The 26,470-nt window shown below is 44.0% G+C and overlaps 1 protein-coding gene and 1 long non-coding RNA gene across 3 annotated transcripts in view; both read right to left on the reverse strand.

Annotated features, from left to right (window-relative positions):
• The window catches only part of JMJD1C (jumonji domain containing 1C), a 156,073-nt gene extending 148,683 nt beyond the window's left edge, over positions 1 to 7,390 (reverse strand). For both annotated transcript variants that reach the window (XM_032695473.1, XM_032695467.1), the window contains exon 1: positions 7,235 to 7,390. In XM_032695473.1, the coding sequence (XP_032551364.1) occupies positions 7,235 to 7,375 (141 nt within the window). In that variant the 5' untranslated portion in view covers positions 7,376 to 7,390. The remainder of the gene's footprint in view (positions 1 to 7,234) is intronic.
• A 1,212-nt stretch (positions 7,391 to 8,602) lies between these two features.
• On the reverse strand, positions 8,603 to 26,421 carry LOC116790386. Its single transcript, XR_004358333.1, has 4 exons — positions 26,022 to 26,421; positions 25,609 to 25,675; positions 24,474 to 24,542; positions 8,603 to 10,175 (listed from the first exon to the last, which is right to left on the reverse strand). It is a non-coding gene; the product is annotated as an uncharacterized LOC116790386 (long non-coding RNA).
• Positions 26,422 to 26,470: the final 49 nt, after the last annotated feature.

A 26,470-nucleotide genomic window follows, 5' to 3' on the forward strand; every position in this document is an offset into this window, starting at 1 on the left:
TTCAACTACTTCATTCAGGCCATGGTCCAGAGACATTTCTCCTGGAAACAGTGCCAGTTGAAGCTGCTCCCACCCCCAGCCATTTGTCTGGGATTGATCCCACACCACCTCCTCAGCCTCAGTACAACTGCCTGGAGTGCCATATGGTGAATGGATCAGGAAACTGCTCAGGGTTAAAAAAAAATTAAGCCAGCAGTGCCACCAAGAGAAACGTCTGTGGAACCACAGTCTCCAAAACTTCTAAAAACATAACCACTGGAGGGTTAGGTTAAGCTAAAAGCTTTGACATTTACCCTTCATCTTTTGTGCCCATGAAGCTCTGAACAGGGTACACGAGTTAGCTCAAAGGCAGCTGCTGTATGTACATGGAGGCAACTTCCCCAGAAGCAGATCAAGTTGCTCCATTCCACTTAATTCTGAAAAGTAGCAACAGCTGCTACAAGTAAAATAAAAATATTTTTAAGAAAATTACTAGAAAGCAAAACCCAGCAAAATCCCTCTGGTTCCCCTGCTCTCATTCTGTCTCACAACATGACAGTTGATGTTATTCCCGTGTACCACTAACAATAGTAACTTTCTGGGGGAATCAATATAATGAAGCAACACAGCATCAGTTTAGCTTGGAATTCTTCACCGGTTTCCAAGAACAATCTGGGTCCAAGCAGAGCAGGCCTCAGTCCTTACCCAGCAGGGTGAGGAGGGCAAACATCCCTGTAGGAACACCGAGCGGGGTTGCCCAAAGCACAACAGTGGGCAAGCACAGCACGTCACAGGGGTGTCTCCTACCACACAAACACCTTATTGCCAACTCCAGGTGAACCTCTCAGGTCGTCAGCACTTCTTTTCAGCAAAAGCAGCAGCAGTTACTGAGTCCAACTGAAAGGGAAAGTCAAGCCTGATCCCAGTAGAGATTCAAGATCGCTGAGGAACTAAGCAGCTCTACAATTCACTGATGACAGAATTAGAAGAAGGTTGAGCTTATTTTTGGACAAATTTTAGAAGTACCACTTTTACAACTGGCTCAGTTTGATGTTACACAAGAGTTCTGCTGTTCTCAAGCAGGTTTAGAGATCCTGGTACGTGCATAGCAAGAATAGCTTCTTATAATACAGTTACTCATTCTTTACAACTCTTTATGATGGCTATGTCATGTCTTTTTGAGACATGATTCACACAGAGTTCTGGAAAAAGAAAAGTCTGAGGTAATGCAAATGTGGAATAATATATTATTTGTATGCACGGTATATAAAAGGCAAAAGCAAATGCTTTTTTGATTAAGAAAATATTTGATATATCTTTCTTAGAGCCTCTTGAAAGATTTAAGTACAGGATCAAACCTTCCTTTTTCCAGATTTTGTTCACTGTTGCTTACTTTGCAACTATGCAGCAAATTAATTAAGTGATTAATCCCTAGCTTGGGACACCTGAATTCTCTTTGCAATCTTCACATTCAAATAAACTTTACTCAAAATCCATCAGTGCAAGTATATTTACTTCTTGATCTACATAATATTTTTCTTTTTGTACAAAAGCAAAGAGGAGGGAAGGGCAGAGTATAAAGTACTGAATCCTTGCAGTCAATTCTGTAGGAACACTCCTGTGTTTGATCTCTTTGTCCAATTACTATGACAGAGATCCTCCTTCCCGAACACTGACTGACCTGACCCTGGCAGACAGATGAGGTGACATTCATACGCACAGGATGACAAGCTCAATCTTACTAGAAACACTGAAAGGAAATAGGAAGTTTTATTTACTGCTGAACCAAGAAAAGATTGCCCAGCTGACGTGCCCCAAACCTACAAGACTCCTGTTGGCATCGATGCTGATACAGAACAGCAGAAACAATGAAGATTGTCTGAATCCCTGTTGCATTTTGAGCTTCTCCCACTCCTTTCAAACCAACTTCAAAACACAGTACAAAACACATTCTACAACAACATTCCTTCATTCAGAGGCAGTAGTGATGTGATAAACTCTGGCATGTTTTTAGCATCGTCCCCAATAGCTGGAGTAAATAACGTGACAGGCTCCTCACCAACAACCTGCTCTTCATCTTTAACCCAGATGCTACTACAGGAACATGTAGCATTTTTAAATTTCATTAACCAACAACAACCTATGCACAACTAGTTTAGAGCACATTTGTCTGTTTACTTTCTACAATAATTTTACTATTTTTCTGCATCTTCCAGTTTATTTCAAGGCTAAAGAGCCAAAGCTGCAAAGCACGTACTTTTAAAATAAGGAATGGACAAAAAAGTTTCACTTTTAAACAGATTAGCTCAAATGTGTTCAAAAAATTAACACTACCTTTGGGGAAGGGAAATAGAGGGCAATATGCAACACACTGCACTGAAAATCAATATATGGTAGAAACCAAGTGCAACCTACAGAAGTGCCATTCTGTGCCCTATGACAAAGCCAGACCACATTTAGAAAATTTGGGAATGCAGAAGCAGGAAGAATAAAACAACTGTAGGTCGTAAAAAGACTAGGTAAGAGCAGCTCAACACACAGCCAAGGCAAATTTAACTTCATCTTTCAGTGAGAAACTATCAGCACATGGAGTACCAGTCTAAAATATCTTATTTTCATGTTTTGAAATTATTTTCATATTAACTGTAAAAGTACTGGTAAGTTTCCATTACATTTTGTGAACTTCCATTTTACCATTAAGTGAAGGCAAATTCAATTAAAATAGACAAAATCTGCTGCTATTCTCTGCAAATGGTTTTACCAGACATATTGAATTTCTAACAATTCCCTGTTTGTAAATTACCGAAGATGAGATACCAAAAAAATACCATTCAGAAAAGCGTCAATGTATTGTTTCCAGCATTATATCTTATTAGTTTTACTGTAAATAAAATAATAATTAAAAAAAAAATCAAACAGCTGCTTCAAACTCTCATTATTATTTAGGTTTTTATTAATAACATCTAGCATTGTGATTTATTGCCACAATATATTTCCCTATGCACAATTACTAAATGTTACATCTGCCCATTACAAGACATTAAAGACTACCAACTCAGTTCCTGATTTTGTCTTGCAATCCACAGACATCAAGGCAGGAAAATTCATGCATCAATGAACAAGAACTTACAAATCACCCCAACTTTTTTACTGAGAGTTGCACATTAGATGTTCAAAAGCTTATTTCCATTTTCTCTTTCATGTGGTGAAAATATACAACTGAATGCGTGCCTATATTCAATATACAACTGCAGGACCATGAAAAGTCACTGAACTTTGAGGTGAAATTTTAATAATTTGATTTACATTTTAATAATTACACCTCTAAATAATAATTCTTAAAGCAAATAGAGAAAAACACCTCTGCCATCACCATGTCAAATCTTTTCAGGACTGATTACAGAGTTTGCAACCTGTGGCCCACAAAGCAATTCTTAAGGGACAGTGAAGACCAGGGAGATCATATGGCATTGACTCCACCTCTTTCCTCTTGGCCACTTCTTTATTTCCCCAGAGTTATCACTGCAATCAGAGCAGCACTCAGGCTTTTCCAGGCAGTCAGCAGTAAGGAAAAACATAGTTCCCAGCTTCCTCTAATAACACCAGCTGTTAAGCTGAAAAATAGTTATGAATTCTCTCAACAGCTAGTGAAACACATAAACATATATACACATGAACACCGAAGTATATGAAACTTTAGTCCTTGTTACTTTTATTTTAAATAAATGCTTTGCATGCAACAGGAATGTCCAAGAAAGAAGAATCAAGAGGTCTAACTATAAAGTTGTGACTAAGAATGTGGAAATCAGTAAGAAAACTCCTGGATTAAATGTTATACATTGCACACATTGTACCTGTGTATCAGGTGTTTACAACATCTGTAAACATTACAGGATAACTAAGAAAGAGGTAAATCCTGGCATAGAGGATGTGCATGGGATAGCGAGAGCATTGTTCTTCCAGGAGACCAACAGCACTCTCAACCACTGCCAGTTGTTCTCACCATATTCCTCACTAGTGGTAAATTATTAGGAAAGGTGAGAAAGGCAAAATTTCCATAAAATAAATAAATAAATAAATGCATTGGGGGGGGGAACCCACACAAAAAAGAGACTCTACATATCCTCCATGCTGCAATCATGGAAAGTATAAGGAAAGACTCATTTAATATACTTTCATGTAGTAGGAGATATCTATCTAGACAACTAAGTGCATTTCTACCTTTTCTTACCAGGACAATAATTTCAGCTATGATAATAATCATTAATTTAGCTATGAAAATACAATCACGAAACAAATTTAGCAGCAATTGAAAACTGGACTCTTGATTTCCCTGCTCCCAGGCTGAGAGCAGCCAGTCCATCCTTCAGGCCTGGAGTTCCTGATTTAAGGAGTAGCTCTGTTTCCTGCAGGACTAATGAAGGTTGGTTTCCTGTGGATTTGCTCCTGCAAGCCCTGTGGCCACTTAACCTTAATTACAACCATTGCCTCTAAGCTTGCTGTGTCTCCTCAAGCTCCTGCACCCCGTAAAACTCCCCATTTGCCCATCTATTCCCCTATTCCCACACTCAGGCTTGCTCTCACACCTTTGTTAACACCCAGCTCTTTGTCTTGCCCTCAAAGCCGTCTTCACATCCCATCAGCTCCATCCCCTGCCCTCCCCTCCCTGAGTGGTGCCAAGCAGGAGGCAGCACCCACCGTGACTGGGTTGAAGCTGGGTGCAACCCAGCTGGCCAGCTGGAGATCCCTCTGCACCTCTAGGAGTGCACCAAATGCCATGACCTCCTCGTCTTCATGGCTTTTTGAGAAGAGGGCTCTCGGATGACAACTTCCACAGAGCAGGAGAAGGAAGCCTTTCTCAAACCTCTCCCTGTTCTTGAAGCGGTTGAAGTTGACTGGGGGGGGGGCTTCACGCTTATTAAGAAAAGATACAAAGCCACTGTAAATTATACTTCCTTCCAAAGCCAGGATTAACTCAGTTCCAGCCAGCTGCAAATCACATTGAAAATGCTGCCTGCTGCCCTCCTCCTGTGCTGTGGTTCAGGGCAGCTCCTGTATTTCTCCACCATCCATCCCATTCGGGGGGAGCAGGAAGACACAAAATTGACAAAAAGTCAATTCCAACATTTTTATGCTGCACCCCGTGGGCAGCAATGAAACTGTCAGCAGGAATTACCGTTCCACTCCAGTGATGGGGAGCAGAAGGGTCTGGAGCTATTCACAGGGACGGCCAACTCAAAACAAAAGCCATGAGAGGATAAGAGCAGCACTCACTCCAACTAGGACAGCACACGTGGAACAGGACTACCAGAAAAGAGTCCTTGTGCTTTGCTGGGGGCAGGGGAGAGGATACTCATTGTAGCAAATATCAACCAGCAAGAAGGTAATTACAAATGCACAATGAGAGACTAACCCACAGAAACTACCTGTTGCTAAAAGAAACCTCATCATTTTTGACTCTACCCACTCCCTTTGTGATTTATACTGGTTTGTACCTTAGGGACAGAGAACAGGTGACATGAAACCCAAATACTCCACCTTAAAGGGGGCAATGACGCTCCAGTAGTTAAATACTAGTCTGAGACTCGTTAGACCCAGATAGTATTTCCAAACCTTCCCAGGCTTCCAGCACTCCTAAGAGTACATCTCCATAGCATAATGCAGCGCTGTGTAGCCAGCCTGAATATCAGCACGAACACGGCCATGGAAGCACTGCATGCACCCACGCTGGAGTGCAGCTGGAGCATCCATCCTGCTTCCCAGGTAGTTTGGATCTATCCAAATGGCGCTCCACCACAACACCTAAGCACACCCTTAGTCATCCTGCCTCAGAAACCAGCTGTGACATGACAGTTCTTCCTTAAATTACCAAAAATTGTAAAGAAAGAGCATCTGAAGAGATAAACACTCAGATACCAAAGTTAGGAAGAACAGCAAGTTCCATATACCACCCATTTAACATACCAGATACAGCCCCTGAATGCCTCCGTTTAGCACCCTCTCTCTTTATGTCAGCTCTGCCCTTAGAGTTTACAAATTATGGCTCTGGCTTGTAAGTGTTAGTAAATACCTCCTTAGACCTTACTCAGTATTTCCATAATTGTATACAGATTCTAGAGAATACTACCCTGCAAGAATAACATCCAAAATACGTTCTAAAAATAAAGTATTCTAGACGATTCTCACATATAGCCAAAGGTTGGAAACATAAACCATGTCATAAAGAAGGGCACGAACAGAATGCTACTTGAATTATAGCTCGAGAATGGGGAGAAAAAAATCCAAAAACAACATACAAAAACCCCCCACCAAAACCCTAACCCTTGATACAGTAAAAAAGTAGCATCTCAAGTGCCACATTCTGTTTCTAAAACAAAGCTTAAAGCCCGAGACGAATAAAGCCAGGAATTCTTAATTTTGTGATTCACACTTCTCGAACTAAGCAATCGATAATCTCCACAACCAGGCAATTGTTTGCTTGATGAGTTTGTAAAAAAAGGCAACATTCCACCCCGATCGTTGTCGGGCTGTGAACGCCGCCCCCTTGCCAGCAGCAATATGGATTGCCCAGCGCAGTCCGGTGATTCCTTTTTTCAGCCTACGTAATGCCCATTTACATAGTCATGGTATTTTTAAATGTGCTTTCAGAAGCACTAAATAACACAAAAACATGGAAGGAGACAAGCATAGCAGCAACACGGCACTCCTGTGACTGCGGAATTCACGAACAGAATACCGACCAAGTCCGGGGAGCACAATAAAACTCCATTTTCCAGATTATGCATTCAGAACGCCAACCCAAGGAAATCCTGGCCGTGTTTCCCTCCTACAGCGAGAGTGTGTCTGAGCACAACAGAGCATATCCTGGCTCCTTCGCTAACCTCCACGCACATTCCTACACCCCTTAGGAAAACAGTGACAGCGGACATGAAAGCGAGGGAAACAATGACATTCTTTTAATAACAACGTTCACCAGCGCGCCGGACCCGCTCGGTCCGCGCTACGCGGCGGCAGCTCCCGCATTCCCCCGGACCAGCCGCATTCCCCCCGGCGCCCCGGGGGCTGCCCCATCGTCCCCCCGTGGCCAGGCCGGCCCCGGCCTCGTCCCCCCGCGGCTGCCCAGCCGGGGCTCGGGGGCGGCGGGGATGCAGTCCCGGGGGGAGCCCGCCTGGCACCGCCGCCGCGACCCCCGGCCCCGCAGCGCGCCCGGGGCTGTGCCACGCCGGGCCCGCCGCCCCCCCGGCCCGGCTCTTACCGCCAGCTCGGGGCTGTGGGAGTCCCGCTGGGACACGGCGCGGATGACCCCGGCCCTCCAGCGCCCGCTCTCCGGCGGCTCCTCGCCGCCCAGGCACAGGAACCGCTTCCCCACCAGCTCCGGCCGCGTCTCCACCGCCATGGCCGCCGCCGCGCAGGCACCGCACCAGCCGCCGAGCCCGCCGCTCTAGGGGCCGCGCATGGCGGGCGCGGGGCGGGGACGGGCGCGGGGCTGCGGGGCTCGGCAGGGTCGGGGCCCCTCGGCCACCGCCACAGCCCGACACAAACAGGAGCGAGGGGCGGGGGCGGCCGGGGGCGCGCGCTCCCTCCTCCCTGCCCGCCCGCCTCCTCCCTCCCGCGCGCGCCCGCCGCGCTGCGGCCCCGACCACTCCGCCCACGCAGCCCCACTGCCATGGAGACCGGCGCCGCGCGCCGTCTTCCTCCGCCGGGAGCGCAGGGCGAACGGCCGCCGCCGCAAAGAGTCCGCGGCCGCCGCGGGGGCACCGGGGACACCCCCCGCCCCCGGGGACTCGTCCCGCCGCCCCCCTGCCCGGCCCTGGCCGGGCGAGCGTGACCCTCACCTGCCGCCCGCGCGCCCCTGGGAAGCAGCCCCGCGGTGACGTGACACTGGCGGGGTACCCCCTCCGTACCTCCGGTGCCTCTGCGGGAATTCGGGCACAGCCCCTCCGGGGTATCTCCCCTGGGTGGGAGAAACGGCTGAACACCCACGTCGGGCTCGCCCACACCCTGCTTAAGGTACCGCTCCGGGAGCGCATTAATGTGTGTGAGTGTCTGAAAGGAGATGCCAAGAGCGTGGACCAGGCTCGGCTCGGTGGTGCCCAGAGACAGGACAGGAAGCAACAAGCAGAAACTGCCGCACAGCGAAGTTCCACCTGAACATGAGGAAGAAGTTCTTTACTGTGCAGTGACCGAGCACTGGAACAGTGCTGGAACAACCGGAGAGGCTGTGGAGTCTCCCTCACTGGAGATATCCCAGAACTGGCTGGACACGATCCTGTGCCATGTACTCTGGAATGACCCTGCTGGAGCAGGGAGGTGGGACCAGATGACCTGCTGTGGTCCTTTCCATCTTGAGCCATTCTATGATTCGGTGAGAGCTGAGGTTGGCAAGGGTATCCCAGGAGCCAGGCACCAGGACATTGAAGTCCTAACCCTCCAGGGTATTGGAGAGCCAGGACCAGGTCTGCCATCTGCAGCACCTTCTCCCCTCAGGTCAGCAGATTGGGCGTTCAGCAACGATATCCATCCATCCATCCATTTTTCCCTATTGCAAACAAGGCCATGGAACTCTGTGGGAATGTGACGTCACTTTAGTCCTTCAGAAACTTTTACAGACAGAACACTTCAGACCTAGAAGACTTTATTGGATACTGCTGAATGCCAGCAAAGGGGATACCCGAGCAGTGAGCTCAGAGACTCACACAGGCTTCAGCTGAGAGCCTGGGCTGTACCTCCCAAGGAGGCCATGCAGCCCTGTGCTATCAGTATGTTGTTCTTTCCATGGAGCCCGTGGTCAGACTGTAGTAATGCCATGTTTGCATTTCAAGAGTTTTTCCTTCATGTTATCTGGAGGTGTAGCTTTCCTGAACTTCTGCCTGCCTTTACTGGGACGCCTGCCCTCAAGAGAGCGGGTTAATGATCTCTAATCTAGCACTAAAAGCAAATTTGAACAGTGCATTTTTTGCAAAATAGATTATGAGGCAAAAGCAATAAATCAAGAGTGCCAACTTCGCACATTCCTGTGTATTTCAGTGGAACAAATAACTTCTGGTACAAGAGAAGGTAATTATAGCAGAAAACAAACAAACAAACAAAAAAATCAATTCATCGTGCACCACGACAAGTTCGTTCACAGTATTAGAATAAGTTCCAAGATGTAACATTTATACCTGAACCTACAGGTGCCTGGCATCCCATGGCAGCAGGCCAGGGATACATGGAGGCGTGTTCCGGAGAAGCTGCAGGAGCAGCCACAGTGCATTTGAGCTAAATGAGATCTTCATCCACATTCCAGGGTAACGCTACAACCAACAGATGAGTACTGCAAACGTGCAGAAGGAGCAAAAGTTTAAGAACAGGGCAGTTATTCATAAAGGGCATACAAAGAAGTTACAAGAATTACTAAATAAGTATTAATCATATCAAAATTCTTGTGTCGGATTCCCTCTTGTTTAACCAAGTAGTAAATTGAAATATTACTGAATTCTACAATTAAGTAGATTACATTAGTGTGCAACAAAATGTAAAATATGCCAAAAGAAGCCAATTTACATGATTCTGATAGACTGAACCTGTGAATTCATCGCAGAATAACAAAATATTAAGAGTCAAGTATTTTTAATTTGTTCCAAAAATTCATATCAAAGCGCTGACACCAGAATCACATTTTAGTATTAGAATTAGATTAGAATTCACTAAAGGCTATTGTTCAATGCTGAACCATTTTACAGTTGTTATTACCTGAAATATCAGTAAGATCTAGTAATATTGACATGTAGGTGTAAATTCCCATGGTCAGCTGTCAGTTCCCAGATGCCAAGTGAGAAGGGCAGGACTTTGCTCTGCTCCTCACAACACCCCTGAGCTAGACCAGGAGAACACAGCTCAAGGGAAAGTGTTGGCGAATTGTCAGGGCAGCATCACTCCCCAGTAACTCCACATCTCAGCTCTTCTCTCTTTCACTTATTCAGCTTGGAGCAGCTTCTGTTACCACAGAGGTGCTTTGGGAAGGTCAAAATATTCAGGTGGGTCAGCGTACATGAGACCCACAAGTTGCTGAACGTGTTTTCCACCTTCGGCCTCCATTCATTTATCCATTTCTTCTTTGCTGCTTCCTTCTCTCCTGGTTTCTCTGCAAAGTGCTGTAAACTGGAAGAGCACTAAATGCTCTGGTTGTGAATAAGTCATCTTGGAGCCTCTGTCTGCAACAGAACACAAAGTCATGATGCTGTGGAGCAGGGCCTGAAAATAGCTTAGATGTTAACTTTTAAACAGTCTGTGCTCTATCACACTTCAGCAGGACTTCTTCCTTTCTCAGAAGCCTTTGCAGGCGTCAAACCAATACATTAATTCCTTTTTCAAAGCAACACCTTCCCTATTTCCTTGATAAATATATGGAATACTTGAACGGAAAATTCAAAGCACCAAAATTCACAGGATCGGAAGAATTAGGGATAGTATGAACTGATGCATCTTCCAAAGAAAGTGTCATAAGGAAGCCTCTAAAAAGATCAGAGGAATCATCCTTTTGGAGCTCAGGAGCAACACTCAGAGCCACATGCCCATGGGCAACAACAAAACAGAGCTGACACCTTTAGGCTGGAGAAGTCCACAGAAAAATAAAGAAAAACAGCTCTAGACTGAGCCCCAGGGAAGGAGAACTCCCCTTGGGAAATGGACTGCAGACAAACTCCCCCCTTGCACTCCTACGTGGCCCCAGTGCAGCTCTGACAGTAAACACAGTGACTGATAATTCAGCCACCAAGATTTCCTGGCCAAGTAAAAAAGTCCAGCTATCCCACCAAAGGAAAGCCGACCTTGATGCTGGCAATGACCTGCTGGGATCATCCTCTCACCCGAGCTGCACATCAAACACACGTTAACCGCCTGAGCACACCTTGGCTCACACAAGAGGAACCTTGGCACAAAGGCACGGGAATGGGAAGCTGGGGGAAATAAGTCTCAGTCCTCTATCCCTCCAAGCATCAAGAAAAGCTATCTCCATGATTTCAAAAATCTCTACATCTTCCATCTTTTGCTATAATTGAAAAAAACATTGATGGTGCTGTTTATGCCTCCAACAAATGGCTTCTGTGGCTATAGACCCTGCTTCAGTGGATATGAAATCACCTGAAAAGGCTGTATTAACAGTATCCTTTAAATCCTACAGCTTGCTAAATAAAGGGGGAGGGTTTTTTTCCCCCAAATATTTTCAGTCCCACTTCCCCAAAAGTATACACATTGGGCATTGCAAAATCAAGATCTTTACTGAGAGCTTTTTCTAACTTCTAACTTGAAATGCAGCACATCCTGTATTGGTAGTGATTGCACCTTCTCCATACAGATAAATGCCACATTTTGAAATGGTTATTTCCACTTTGCAGGAAGGAAAATTGAGAAAGGCAAAATGACTTGTCACTGTCACAACTCTTAAGAAGAATTGATATTGAGCTAGTTCTTCCTAAAATATGTCCCGTATACTTCTAGATCTATTTTACCTTTCCTTGGGAGATAGCAAGCATAATTTTCCTCTGAATTCATAATTCCTCAGAAATTTGGAAAGTCACATTTAATGTTTTCTAGGGTTCAGCATCAGAAAGTTAATAATCTATATTTAACAGTTTGGTTTAAAAGTTTCCTAACTTGAAAAATTGCAGCCAAGAAAAAACCCCATTTTTTCCCCTCAAGCATCAGTTCCTTCTGTAACAAAGCCAACTTTTGATTTCAAATTGTCTTATCTTCTACGGAGAGTCCAAGGGCTTTTCTTAATGCATCCTACCAAAACCATCTTCCTTGAAAACATAATTATTTGAGTGGTGAGGCAGTCCTTGAGCACTGAATGGGACACAGGATCAGTGGGAAAATATGATTATTTGAAGACAGCTATTTACTGCAGATGCAAAGGCTGCACTAAACACCTGGGGGTGCAAAGGTGCATGACAGCAAGAGTTGTGGTTTATGGCATTACCTCCCCAGCTCTCCCACTAACATCCCCTGTGGTGATTTATTGCATCTCTGACTGTCTACAGTCACAACTCCATCTAGGGCTGTCCACTGACCACTCCTAATCTCTTCTTGTGTCTTGGCTTTCTCACTTGTAAAAAGCCTGCAAATTTACCACTGTATTTACACTGCAGGTGAATACAGCACCCCTCTGTGCCCAGGTATCACCCTCAGGACTTCTTTGATACCCTCCTGGCTCTTGCTGCAGCACGCAGGGGATTTAAGTTCACTGCCTTTGCAGATCACTCCAGCCATATCTGCACAAGAAAACATTGCAGTTCACAGGGTGCCACTCTATCCATGCTGACAACGGCAAGGAGCACTACTGAGCCTCCATGTGATGTTTCACAGTGAATTTGTAGCCTAGAGCACATGAATAAAGCACATTTGGACTTCACCATTTCTTTCTGTTCCAGCTAACGAGATATCACCAAAAGATGGCTGAACAAATTAAATATCTACGGCCTTCAGTACATCCTCTTCCTCAGAAGTTCGTTGACATCTTAAAATATTAACCCAAACCTAATCCCCTGTCCCTCACCACCCTCAAACACTGCCTTACACTCGAGCCAGCAAACAGAGCTCCTGACTATCTCACACCTGTTTTAAATACACAGCCAGCCAGCTCAGCCTAGTGAAGCTTCAGGGCTGGGTTCTGCTGAGCTCGGGAGCTGCTGAGCTGGGCTCACCCCTGACCCTGCCCTGGAGCTGGACACCTCCCTCCAGCTGGGGATGGCACCGCCTTTAAGAGCTGCCACTGTTTTCTGCAGGGAGTGTTTAAGTGCAGCCTGAGGGGAAAGCATCATTAGACCAGCACTACACCTTGGTACCAAACAGCCCCTCCCAGTCCTGATGAGTTTACACCCTGTACAGGTAAAATGCAGAGGGTGGGGGAGTAGAGATAACAAGGCTGTGAGTCTCCACCTATCCCTGAATACCCACAGCCTTAATTCCTCATGTGGAACTGCAGGACCCTGCCTTCGCCTTATCACACGATGTCTCCACCTAAAACAACCTCTTTGAATTTGCTTGAAGGAAAATGCTCTCAGTTTCTTCAGGCCACAGATGGAAGATGCCATTTCTACTGGTCCCTCAGCCCAGGTACAAGCATTAAGAGCAAGGATGATGCACAGCAGCAGCGGTGGAACCCTTCTGTGGCTATCCTAGTAATGTTACATCTCCATTCAAGTTTCTTCCCCACCTTTCATGGAGCTGCTGATGCCAGCTTAAGGCTTAGAACTTCTCAAGAATCAGTCTGAGCTCTAGGCATATCTGTCAGCCCCTAACAGACCTCTCCCACGACAGCATACGCTGTACTGCCCAGAAAGCAGCACCAGAACTGAGGACAAATTGTTATTGAGCTGAGGGAATCTGCCCACAGAACAAAACTCCAGAAGAGATGGAGCATACTCAGAACCTGAGCAGCCTCAACAGTGCTGGTGGTCCTTCTGACAGGGCCTGGCTTTTACAGGGCAGCTCCTTTCTCCTGTCAATCACTCACACATAAAACCTGAAACCAATTACCCTTAAAAATTAATTAATCACCTTCCCAGGAACCTTTGCTTCCAGTAGTGCTACCTCCCACTTGCACCTAAGCTATATAAAGGCCAGTAAATGTTTGTTTTTTTGGTTTTTTTTTTTTTTTGTTTTGTTTTGTTTTTTTTTTTAATTATTATTATTATTATTATTTTTTCTATTGCTGGGAGGGCACTAGCTAGAAACCTAGCTGGATGTATAGATAGGCATGCTTCTCTCACGTGGGCTTCTAGAGCACAAGCTTTGTGGGTTATCCAGTGTGTGAGTATTTCTATTTATTTTTAATTAGCATTAAATGCTTGGCTATTGCTATGTCTGTGTTTTCACAATTAGTAGCTTTTGAAGGTTAGCAGATGGGTAACAGTAGAAAGAAAATCCCTAAGAACACAAACAATCCTGTGAAGACAGTTATTACTTCCATGGTAGACTTTTATCTTGGTTTTAAGATGTGCTAAAGTTTCACAGAATATTGTAGAGGAATTTCTTTCTATGCTGAGCGTTTCTATGCTGGGCGTTTAAATTGATTGTTTTATGAGTAGATACTATTACTGACAAAAAGAATAGGGTATATTCAGCACTGAAATAAATGTATACATCTTTGAATTAACTGGGAGGTGGGTCAGGACTCTTATCCTCGCTGGAGTTCACTAGTTTATTATGTAGTAAAGAGAAAAAGAGAGAAAATGTACAATAGGTCTGGCTAAAGTCTTCTGCCTCCTGCGTTGTTAAAGGTTCACATGGCACCCCACACACAGTGGAATAGAAGTCTTATAATCTGATTAGTACTCTGTACATAGCTTTCTCAATGTTTATATTAAAACTTCTTTAAAAAATTAGTCTAAAGAGCTGTGTTGGTGCTGCTGTCCAGGGAACTTTCTACCTTCTGAACCTCCAGTTTCTATATGAACTGTGCTGGGGTTGTGACCCCTTGAGAAGCAGGGGCTCCTGTTAACAGCAGCTTTGGACTGACATCACTTGGATGTTGGTATTATTTATCCTGACACAACTAAAACAGGTAATGGTTATGGTAAGGAAATGGTCATGCTGCTGTACAATACATACAATAAAAAGAAAATGGGAAGCTTTAGGGTTTAGGAAAGGCCTAAAGCTGAGATAAGAAACAGCTGAGTTCAGCTACCATTAAACTGTGCACTGGATGGGGGAAATGATGACAACTTATGGCTACTTGTTTGTCAGGGGAGGAAAAAAAGCAATAACAGAAAGATGGTTGGGTATTTCTGAAACTGAGGTAGAAAGAAAAGCTCATAATGGCTTAGAAAAAACTTCTTCTACTTAACTGTTTTCTTTTTGAAAATTTCTGTAACATCCTATCTCCTCAAATTCTTCTTTCTCTTAGCTTCACTTACTACTCTGCTGTCCGAGTTCCTTTGCATTTTCTTAATGCAACTGTAGCACTTCCCCCGTATCTTTATCTCATTAAGCATAACTGTTTACCAGTTTTGTCTGAAACAGTAGTTATCACATGTAGTAACCTCCCTTTAACAGACTTTTCTGATGGCTATTTTTGTGTGATGCTAGTTCTTCTTTCTTCCTGCCAGCAAACTGTCTCCCAATTAGATTAAAACTGATACATAGGTTTCTCTCCTGTATTCCAGCTGCCTGTCCTGTTGAGTTTCTGTGTCAGGGAAGGCTAACAAATTAGTGTTAATTTTGTCCTGCAATTCAGTAATAGCTATTATTTAACAATATCCTTTTTGGTAAGGATTGTCTTAATATGTCATACTGTTGTCTGGCACAGGGTGTAAACAAATTATGTTACTGATTCTGTGCTGATCAAGCAGTGGTACTTTAGTATTTTTCCTGGCACTGTTATCCCAATTAAACTATCACAAATTTTCTACTGAGCCAGTAACTCCTTTGATTAATTTACTGTTCTCATTAGGAGTGTTCCAGGATCTGTCTGTCACATTTGTTCAGGCTACATTCAAAATTGACCCTAAAAAGGGAATTGATTTAAGTCTGCCCTTACTGCAAGAACTGTAATGAAACATTACATCTTATAATGACAATCTGAAAGAGGCACAGACCTACACAAGCAGAGAGATGAGAAGGGACTTGCATGTCTTCTTGGATTTAACAGCAGAAGATTGTGTTTGGCTGTTGCTGTGTCATTTAATTGAATCAAAAGATGGTCTTGGAATCACAGACTAGTTGAGGCTGGAAGGAACCTCTGGAGATTGTCTAGTCTGACTCCCCTACTCAGAGCAGGGCTACCTCGAGCTGGCTGCTCAGGGCCATGTCCAGCCAAGTTCTGAATAAATCTTCAAGGCTGGAGACTTCAGTTTCTCTGGACAACCTATCACAGTGGGAAAAATATTTTCTTGAGCTCAAATGGGATTTCCTGTATTTCAGCTTGTGCTCGTTGCCTCTTTTCCTTTCCCTAGGCACCACTGAGAAGAGGTGGCTCACCCTCCTTTACTCCATCTTCAAGAAAGATTCTAGTAACCATTCTTAGGTGTATAAACAACATCCTGGTTAGTACCGAATTCTAGCAAGGTGTGTGCATGTGGTTCCATGCTTTGTGAACACAGCTCTGCAGGAGACCTGCCTCCTTTCAGCTGGACGGTCTGAAGGTGGGCTTGCTCTCGCTATCAGGTCCTTAACCCCAGAACATACTGGGTGCCAGAAGGAGTCCTGTGCTACCCTTTCGGTGTTTAGATACTGATCCTGCTTTCAGAGTAATAGACTAAAATACTTCTTAGCTTTAGTGTTAAAAGTTGCTGAAGTGAGGCAAAAAGTAATTAAAATTAAGTCTTCATATCTTGGTCCTCTACTTTCACGCTCCCTTCCTTTTTAATCAAAATGACGTTCCCAGAACTTTGCTTGGTATTACCGAGTTGCAGCAGTAACCACCTGTGAATATTCATTATTTGGCCATATCTAAAGGAAGATGGCCCCACATTATAAAACACCAAGTTGCAATTAGAGAATATAGTGTGTAGAAACTTCCCCAGCGCAGGCTGGTCTGTATCTAAAAACGCTGTGTTAACCTGGACTTCAGAAAAGGCCATCAAGTCATTTCTGTTGGCTCTGTAATCCCAGTGGTTATTTACCTGAAGCAGACTTCAGATGACTGCACACAGCTTTGTCTGACATGATTCAGAAAGGTCAAGGTCCAAGACAGCTGGTGAGCCAGCCTGTGTGGCAGCACTGATGTCCTGGGCTGGGATGTTCCCTTTACAGGAGGAGGCCTCAAATAGCTCCTAATAAACCCCTAATTTGGGACTCTCCCATGCCCAAATGTAATGCAAATCTGCTGTCTTGTTTTCAATTATGGACAACAGAAGGATGAAATGTAAGTTTAAGGAAATAGTTGTAATAAGCACAGCTCCAGAGACTTGCGTTGACTCCGAGTCAGCTTATGTCTTAAACTGCTTTGAGGCCTCGAAGTTACGACCCAGCAATTTAACACTTGGGTTTCAAGTTAAGTTAACTTTCTTAGATGAAAAAGGGGTCTGAAAGCACGTGTTTGGTAACTGCTAAACCAGTTGAAGACTGGAGTCATCCATACATGAGATTTTTAGTCGTACTTGCAGCTGTGATGCAACTTGTCTACAGGGAAATAAAGTGAGGGAAGATATTAATGTCTTCTTTTCAGCATTTGCATAAGTTACAAGATTTGTTCTATGCTAAGGATGGTGAAACTTGGGTGCTTGATTTGTGCTTAAGAACCCCATGTGTCAACTACAGACTTTAAAAGCCACTCAAAACCATAAAGGTGACTTTGTTTTTTAATTCAGCTGATCAACAATGTGTGCTCAGTTAATTGTTGAGCATCCATCACTTGTGGAATTGGTGGTCCTAAGTACTCCAGAGATCAGCTGCTAAGGTTCCTGAGTTTTAGGTTACCCTTTGATTTTGTAGGGTTTTTTTCCTTTGTGTTAATTCTGTTTTCCTGTATCTTGATGGATTGTGTTCCAAAATGTGTTAGAGAGGATGGAAAAAGAGACTATGTGGAAGAACTGTGTCTTTACAGGAATACTGTGGGAAAGCAAACTAAAACAAACCAGCTACTAATTCTCATTTTTAACTTGTGGGACAGTGCCGTTTGGTGTCAATTTTTGATGGCTAGCAGTTATCTGTAGCAAGTTCAAGGAGACAAGTGGTATGCCAAAAAGGGTAAACCTCTGTGGGAAGAAGTTCTGATTTGTCTAGACAGAGCTTCCTTAACATAATGTGGATGATTGTTTCCTAGCCTCCTGCAGGCTACCAGCTCAGAGCAGCTACAGCCACAGTGTATTTATGCCTGTTAAACCAGAAGTTCTGCCTATTGTTTTTCCTGCCTTCCTCGCTTTCCACTGCTCTAGTCCAGCTATGTTATACCAGGCCATTAAACATTCAGCATCCAGAATGTCTAGACAGGCTGAAAGACTGTCTGCACTCCCTTTCTCAGAGTCAACTTTCCTAAGAACTAAAAGGCTCTTTGGAAAGCAAAGGTGGCAGAGTTCCTAGTATGAAACACATCTTCAGGCTGCCTTCTGAGAGAGCACAGAGTAACACGCCCTGGTAGGGAATTCTAGCAGTGCACAGAATTCCTATGCAAGCCTCCTGCTGCTTCCCAGAGAGGCTTCAAGCCTTTGACAATTATTGCTAATGTCTTAAACAGCTTGCACTTATATTCTAAGGATACCAGACTACATAGAAATGTACTCTGTTAGCTGGCAATGTCCTGCTGAAATAACAGAGGAAAGAACTAAAGTGGGACTTCCTTGCCACAGAAGATGGGAAAGGCCTTTTTGAGGCAGAAAGGGTTTCTGTTTAGGGACCTGGGGACCAAGAGAGACACTTTGCTGTGTGTATCTGCTAGTTTTGGCAATATTAGACAAATAAGCAAACAAAAGAGCCAACTTGGTTTTTTTTTTACATATAACCTTTGTTTTCTTCAGTGCTGACTTGAGTCACTCTCTGTATAGTAAGAAGCAGCTCCCCCTTCCCTGGGTGGCTGAAGAAACCCTGTGCTAACTCTTAACTTCCAGCAAGGGAGAACATCATCCTTGGGAAGTGCTTAATAACCTGGGCTCTTTTAGAAGAAAGTAATTTTTGGTGTATTAGGTGAGCCCTCCAAGAACAGAGATCAACAAAGCCTTCAGGCTGGGAACCAGGATTTTGAGAAGCAGCATGTGAGGAAGATGCCCAGATCAAAGAGGATAAACAACTGAATATGAGCACCCAATAACTTTTTTTAACTCCAATTTTGCTTCCTCTGTTAATGAGAATAAAAAGTAGGTGGCAGACTTATGCCACTCCAAGTCATATAGCGTTAACAGAAATCTGGTTACAGAGTTCAGTGCATGAAAGTGCTGAAAAAAATTTGGGTTAGAGCTAGAAATCTACCATGAAGCATTTAGGGACTAGAAAAACATTTCAAGAAACTTGCAGGTTAATTTATCAGGAGATGGAAAGGTGACTTATGCATGCATAAGTCCTCGTGGAGAGATAATGAGTGTGAAAGAGCTCTTTAATCTATCACTTAGAGCACAGTAGGAACCAATGACTGGAAACTAAAGGCAAATTCAAAGTTTAAAAGCATGGGCCTAGTTTTCTATAGGGAAAAACAATTTACTGATGAAAATTAAAAACAAAGTCGATGTTCAGATGCCTTCAAATCAATACCCTTTGTTGGCAACACTGCTTCTAGAAAACAAAGGTTATCTGACACAACACATGAATTAATGATTTCTGGGTCTTGGGTTTTAAGTTGGATGAAACTATATTCCCTTCCTGTTTTAAAATATATGGAAGGAGATCGTTTTCCCCAGTTCTGGGGAGAATGCAGAGAGAGGACAACTCTTGGGAGAAAAGGAACTCAAGTAATGAGGACACAGAAAGCATTGCTCCAAGGGGGGGAGGGGAACCAACATCAGGACACTGTCTAATAAAACAGCTTCCTTAATGCATTTGTTGGTCAGCAGTTTTGACTAGACCTGTCTTAGAATGAGCAAGGAAAGCATAGTGGGGGCAGCTGTCTAAAGGCTAACTTTGGGTTGTACATGGGAATTGCTATCCTGGCTCACAGGAGTGTTCCCCCGGATAGCTCTCCCAGCTAATTGTAGTGTGCTGCCCTGGGAGAGAAAGAAAGGGAAATCTGATAGCCCGGTGTCCTTTGCTGGCAGCCTTTGAGTTGCTGGATAATGTACGATGTAGTCCTTCAGCTCTTGGTACTGATTAGGCTCCTCTCAAGCTCTGTGTGGGGTTTGGCCTCTGCATTTCAGTAGAGTTGGATGTAATAAAAGGAATGGAAAGGTCTAGAAAATATCCCATAAGGAATTGGGGTTATTTATTCAAGGGATGATTTAATAGCTTAAGTACCGGTTTTGGGGTTTTTTTGACGTTGTTGCGAAGGAAGTTAACGCTTTTCCTTCCAAGCTTGGTGGAGGCAGGATAAAAACTCCAGAATACCCCTTGACTCAGCTTAACTTTGATACAAGGAAAAGCTTCCCAGTAGGATAATGAAAGGCTAGTAAACATAGTAAGAAAGGTGTGTAATCTCTGTTAAAAGGCTTCAGGAATAGGTAGGACAAGACATCTGCCCAAATGGCATGGGGTGATCCTAGTTTTGTTGTGCAGCAGATAAATTTGGGGTCCTTTCCAGTTCAAAGATATGGGGGTTTTTTCCACCTCTTTTGGGCTGATGGTCATGGGCTGCTACACTGCTTAGCTGGCTGAAGACTGTGACTTTCTGCAAATGGATATTGTGCTGAACAAGGCTCTAAGTGTTGCCAAAGAATGTATATCTCCTTCATTTTAAGTAAAATCTATCAGCCAGTTCAAAAGGCAAACATTGTTTCCTGATAAAATGCAGCTGGTGTGCACATGAGCTTAGTCAGCAGACTATAAAATAGCATAAGCTTTCCATAGGGATCAGAAACATCAAAAGCAGAAAGTGTATTTTTTAAAAAAAAATCTCTAACAGATTGCTATAATTATTAAATGTGATGCATCACAAGTAGTGATGGAATATAGCTGATATGACACTACCCAGACAGGAAAGAATAATATGGCTTTGGTCTGTGTCTCTGTGTACAGATTTCAAATCCCAGAGAGTGGATCATCAGATACCAGAGTATGTGAAGCCCATCATTTAAAATGGGTTTGCTCCCAGGAGAGAGGCATATATTTACTAAAACATTCATTTGCAGCTTTTGAAGAAGTTAACAGCTTTAATGCTGTTCTACTTGGGAACAGGGGAAAAATAACCTATGTCAACTTGTCCAGGGGACTGCTCTGCTGGCTGTACTGGTATGGTCACACTTTTAGATACAGAGTAATGCTTGCAGGTCCAGTACAACACGTCAGACCTCTCTCTCTGTGGCTTATCAATGCAGACACAGGGAAGTGACAGGGGCAGCAGAGCTGCTTTGTGAGAGCCTCCTGGGTACTCCTGATGAGCTGGAAATCAGCTCCTCTGTTGCCTCAGCTTGCCCTTGTGGGGCTGCATTTCATATGCTTTCAGCTCCAAATGGAAGCAATAAGGTAGGATGGACATATGACTGCTGCCAGGAGAAAGTCTCAGATGGAGCTGTTCTGAACTTTCCCCTTCCTCTTTAGATCACATTTCCCTTAAGAAAAAAAAAATCCTAAGGGGTGCTCTTATGTTTCTGGTAAGAAGGAATTAGAGGCACTTAACCCATTGCAACCCATTAAAAATTTATAAAACAAATCCATAGTGATTGCCTTTTCACGACAAGCCTTTTCACTGCATGGTGAATTTTCTTTAAAATAGGAAGCAGAGTATCCTTTTAATGTTTGTACTTTTAATCAAATTAATTGGATTCTGTCTGAATTGCCTGGTGCAGTCAAAACAGGCTAGTGCTGCAGTGATGAAAATGCTCTGGCTTTATATTGACAGGGCTGTTCTGAGTTGCTTTTGCTGTTTTGTCCCAGCCTTATCTGCTTTTCCTGACCTATAACTCACAGAATTAACAGTGCTAGACTTCATTCTTTCGTAGTCTTAGGAGGAAAAAATCCATGGGCCTGTTGTTGCTCACTCATCTTGCAAAGATTTCCCTCTACTATGTAGTGCAGTCATCCTACAACTCCAACCAGATGCCTTTTTTAATTCCAAATTCCACACTGCTTAAAATGCAGAACTAACTGAAATTGTCAGGGCCCTGAAAGTTGGTAAACTGACTCCAAGAAACCCCCTAAACCATGAATTTTACGTCATGTTGCTGTTTGTGTTTTCAGGTTTTGCATTTGCAGGTGTATCTCTGAACATGAGGGGGAAAATGATTCAAAACTTAAGGACTTTATTCATATAGAAGCAAGAGCTTTTAAAGGAATGTCAGACTGTGTGTAATAAAACTGTGAGAACAACAGTGGTTAAACATGCCAAATGAAGGAAAAAAAAGGCAGAAATATCAATTTTAAACTATTTGTTTTTTTCATTAAGTTGGATGCTTCATGTGACTAATTTGAAATGTTAATAAATATCACAATAACACTTATGAAAAAGATAAACATATGGCCTCTTGGCATTCTGTCTGTCTGTGCGTTGGGGGGAAAAAAAAATAGCTTAAGACACAGCTGTGTTAGACACTGTCATAGTTTAAGACACAGCCCTTGTGGCAGTTTGAGTTTTGCCTTGTTCCCTGGGGAGGTGCTGTGCTGGGAGGCTGAACACACATGTGAGCAAGAAGTGGCATGTCCAGAATTCTGTGCAAAAGCTTCAGCTGCTTTGAGTTCATAGAATGTCCACAGCATTGCCCAACACTCTCTCTCAAATGAAATCTCATTAAGGCAGAAGGACTACTGGGCTGTTTAGAGATCAGAACCTACCTTTGCTGTTGCTTCATAGGAAAGATAGATGAGGAGTTAAACATTTGAAAGTAGCATAAACCATGAATTTCAGCCATATTAGTTAATAATCATACCAGCTTAGAAATGGTTATTTTCACCCATTCTGTATTTTGTTGCTTCAACAAGTAAACTGGCATCACCTGTTATGTGTTCTAATACCAAAATCACAAATATGACATGATTCAGTAACTGAGAGAATTCTGTATTTTTTCAAGTTGTTCTATATTTGAGACTCCTCTAGAACAGATTAATACAAACCAGCAAAGTTAAGAAAAGCTCAGCACTGTGATTAACCTATATGCATTTTTAACATAGGTGATGCTGTCTTTGGGGAGCACATCCTCTTAATATAGGGAGCTGAATCCCTCTCTCAGAAACTAGCTCATGTCTTCCTAAATATGGCTCAATTGCTATTTGCACATCTGCAACGTAATTGAGATGTTGGTTTACCTGTAAAAGACGTGCAAGTTAAACATTGAAGTTTGTATACATATATTGTATTATATCAAAGAAGTTAGGTGGCCTTTACAAATGATTCTCTAAACACTGCTAAAACTATTTACAAGAACTTTTTAACTACATTAAGTGGCTTTTGGAAGGAGTGTCAAAAATATCCCATAATGAGATACCTGGAAGTCTCCTCCTTACATAACTCCTTAGATAAAAATAGGCAGACATATGAGTAAGACACACCAGGTTTGAATAAGTACATGGCATGGATTTAATTGCCATGTTGCTCTATTTCTGCAGTGCAGGAGCATGGATTATCATTATGTGTGAACTGGAATACAGGGAAGTTCATGTGGCATCCCTGTGTCTGTTTGCTGGGGGCCCAGCAAACACCACCCAGCTTGCTGCACTGAATTAAGTCTCAAAACATTCTATGAAATAAAGTCTAATCTTCTTAGCAAGGTAAATTACTCTTAGGAGCCATCTGCCTTTACCCCTTAAAAAAATGCCTCTTTAAATGTAAATTTAGCTCTCCACCAGAGACAGTATTGCCATGGCAACAAACGCAAGAAAAATAAATGTCTTGCTACAAAATAAGGAGTGGTTTTCTTCTAAAACATACTCCATATGAAATAAAATATGCAGCTATGGAATTATTATATACATGATCTCAGACAGTAAAAAAGAGTATCAGTCTTTTCCTGGAATGGTTCTCTGAGCTAGTACCAAACACACAATTGCTTGTGGTGAACAAATGTATTGTATACTTAATTTCATGTGCTATAAAGTGGAGCTCTCATCTTGCATTTTGCTCTGGAGGGACTGGAATGCTACAAACTTCAGTGCAGTGTCAGGCAGGCAGCAGGAGTTTACAGAGCTGGAGCCTAAAATGTAATCTCTCCCAGGTAATTTATATTACAAATGCTTTGCTGTGTGAGTTTGCTCTGTACAGTCTGCCACCGGAGGGGTTTGTTATTCAGAGAGCATAGAAGTAGTGGCTCAGATTTTTCTTTTCATTGAATGAAAGGAAGAACGCATTCAGGTTAGGCCTGTTTCAAAACTGAGATTGATGAGTGGTGTACTTTAAATTGCTCACAAACAAATTTCTCTCTACCTCTTCCTGCATCAGTAACCCCTTTCAAAGGTCAAGTTGAGGAGACACCCAAGATGGGCAATATTGTTATTTGCAAGACCAAAATTCCTACATGGTTAAAAATTTTTATAATGTATACTTTCCCATTTCAGGCTTCAAATTTCACAATATCCAACTATAGCAAGAGTTTTCAAACGTTGTCATTGTTGAAATGTTCCACGATTGTTTATTCACCCTCTTTCTTTCCCTTCTTTTGGCCTTTTGACTGCACATGTGTTTGAAGGCTGCAAGGGAGTGAAGATGCCTGTGGCTAGGTTCTACCCGTTGGAGAAGGTGAGGAATTCTGGTGCTTGCCTGTGGAACAGAAACCATCCTGCACTCACCTTGCACCTCTCATCTGAATAAGGTAGTCAGTAGTTTACAAAGATTAAGCTCTTTCTTCTTGCTGTATGGCAGGCAGGGAAACTGCACATTATCTTCACTTAAAGCCCTGTTAAATAACTAATTTCTGCTACAGATGGTGATGCTGACTTTGGATGTCACTTACTGTGAGAGTCAGCAGGAGCGGTACTGAAACAGTAACCTGCTCTTTCCCTACCTTAGCTGCCTTAGTGGTATGTTCAATGGCATCCATAGCTGTCGCTTTGGTATTACTCTGTCATCATGGCTGGGCTTCGCGAACGAAGATTTGGGAAGGCTCTATCCACATTTGCTGCAGGCACGCTGGTGGCTTATGAGGCCAATACGTGACAGACATATCCGATTGCAAAAGGCGCAGCAGAAAGACTCCTTAGATGGTGTGATCTGCAAGACACGGTTCTTTCTGCGTTGCCTTTTTTCCTCGAGAGTGATCCTGCGTGAGTTCTCAAAGGAGACAGCTGCGTTATAGATGGTGTGTCTCCAGGCCTCCCGATTGGAGGCCAGAGTAGACCAGTTATGGTGATCAATATGGCCAAGGCTGAGATGTTGTTTCAGGGAGTCCTTGTATCTTTTCTTCAGGGCTCCTCTCATGCGGCAGCCAGTGGCAAGTTCACCATAGAGCAGGATCTTAGGGAGGCGGTGGTCCTTCATCCTTGAGACGTGCCCAGCCCATCGCAGCTGTGTTCTCATCAGCATGGCCTCAATACTAGTGACAGCTGCTTGCTCTAGTACAGATGTATTGGTCACATAGTCTGACCAGCGGATGTTAAGGATTGTACGGAGGCAGCGCTGATGGAAGCGTTCTAGGAGACGCAGGTGGTGGCGGTAGATGACCCATGATTCGGAACCATATAGGAGAGTAGACAACACTATGGCTTTGTAAACACTGATCTTGGTGCTTTTCTTTAAGTGTTTATTACGCCATACTCTTTTGTGGAGTTTTCCAAAGGCACTATATGCCTTAGCTAACCTGTTGTCTATCTCTCCGTTGATCTTACCATCTGAGGAGATGAGGCTACCAAGGTAGTTTAACTGTTGGACTGATTTGAGCTCTGATTGGCCAATGGTGATGTGGGGATGATGGAAGACTTCCTGAGGTGCAGGTTGATGGAGGACCTCTGTCTTCTTTAAGCTGACTTCCAGCTCAAAGAGCTCAGCAGCATCTGCAAAGCAGGATGTTAAACGCTGCAGGGCTGCTTCTGTGTGGGCAACAAGGGCAGCGTCATCAGCATAAAGCAGCTCCCAGACAAGATGGTTTAAGGTCTTGGTGTGGGCCTTCAGTCGCCTTAGATTGAATAGACTTCCATCAGTACGGTTCAGAGGAGTAAAGTTGAATGTTTCCAGCGATGGCACGGGCAGGACTTCGCACAACCTCCTCTCCTGAGAGAAGATGAAGAGTCAGTTTTAGCAAAATATTGTCCTTTTATGTGTGCAACAGTTCTGCAGGAAGTGTAAAGCCGGTATGCGGGGATGGATTGCAATGGATTAGGCAATCTATCAGGGAGCAGTCAGCTTCTCCTGCATGTCCCGACCTGCCAGACCTTGAGCGCCAGACCTTGAGCTCGGCAGGAATACCTGGAGAGGGTCGCGCTGTGGGCTCTCCTGCTGTTCTGCATTGGGCAGCAGCTGATAACAAGGTGTGTAGGGAAGGAACAAAGGTAACAGGATGCACAGGCACTAATCGTTCCAACAGGTACCCTGCTGCTCACCCGAAGTCTTGGCTTACCTGCACGTAGCAGTCTGTGCCACCGCCCAAGGATGTGTCCTTAGACAACCTTTTGTACCGAGTGCTCGTCAACAAGCGCCTTGCCGGGGTGATTCAGGGGGTGCTGGAGCCCAGGGAGCCGCTGCCCCTCGCTCTGCTCCTCCTTATGGAGGGCTCCAGCCGGGCGACACACAGCACCCTCATCTAACACCTCCAGCACCATGTCCCACCACACTGAGGTGACTTCAGCGGGCGACACGGAGATTTTGGTGAGTCTTACAGCAAATGTAAGCGCATGGGGGGGGGCACAGGAGAAAAGCCAAGGCAAGGAGTGAGCATCTCCCACACGCACACACTTCTCACAGTAGTCGGGCACCTCCACCCCCCTCACACACGGCGACGTCCGCTCAGGGCCGGGGCTCCCCTCCCGCCCCTCCGGGCGCGGCCCCGCCCCGCGGCCGCACGGCGCA

Source organism: Chiroxiphia lanceolata, chromosome 8 (assembly GCF_009829145.1).
Source record: "Chiroxiphia lanceolata isolate bChiLan1 chromosome 8, bChiLan1.pri, whole genome shotgun sequence".
Taxonomy (NCBI): Eukaryota; Metazoa; Chordata; class Aves; order Passeriformes; family Pipridae; genus Chiroxiphia; species Chiroxiphia lanceolata.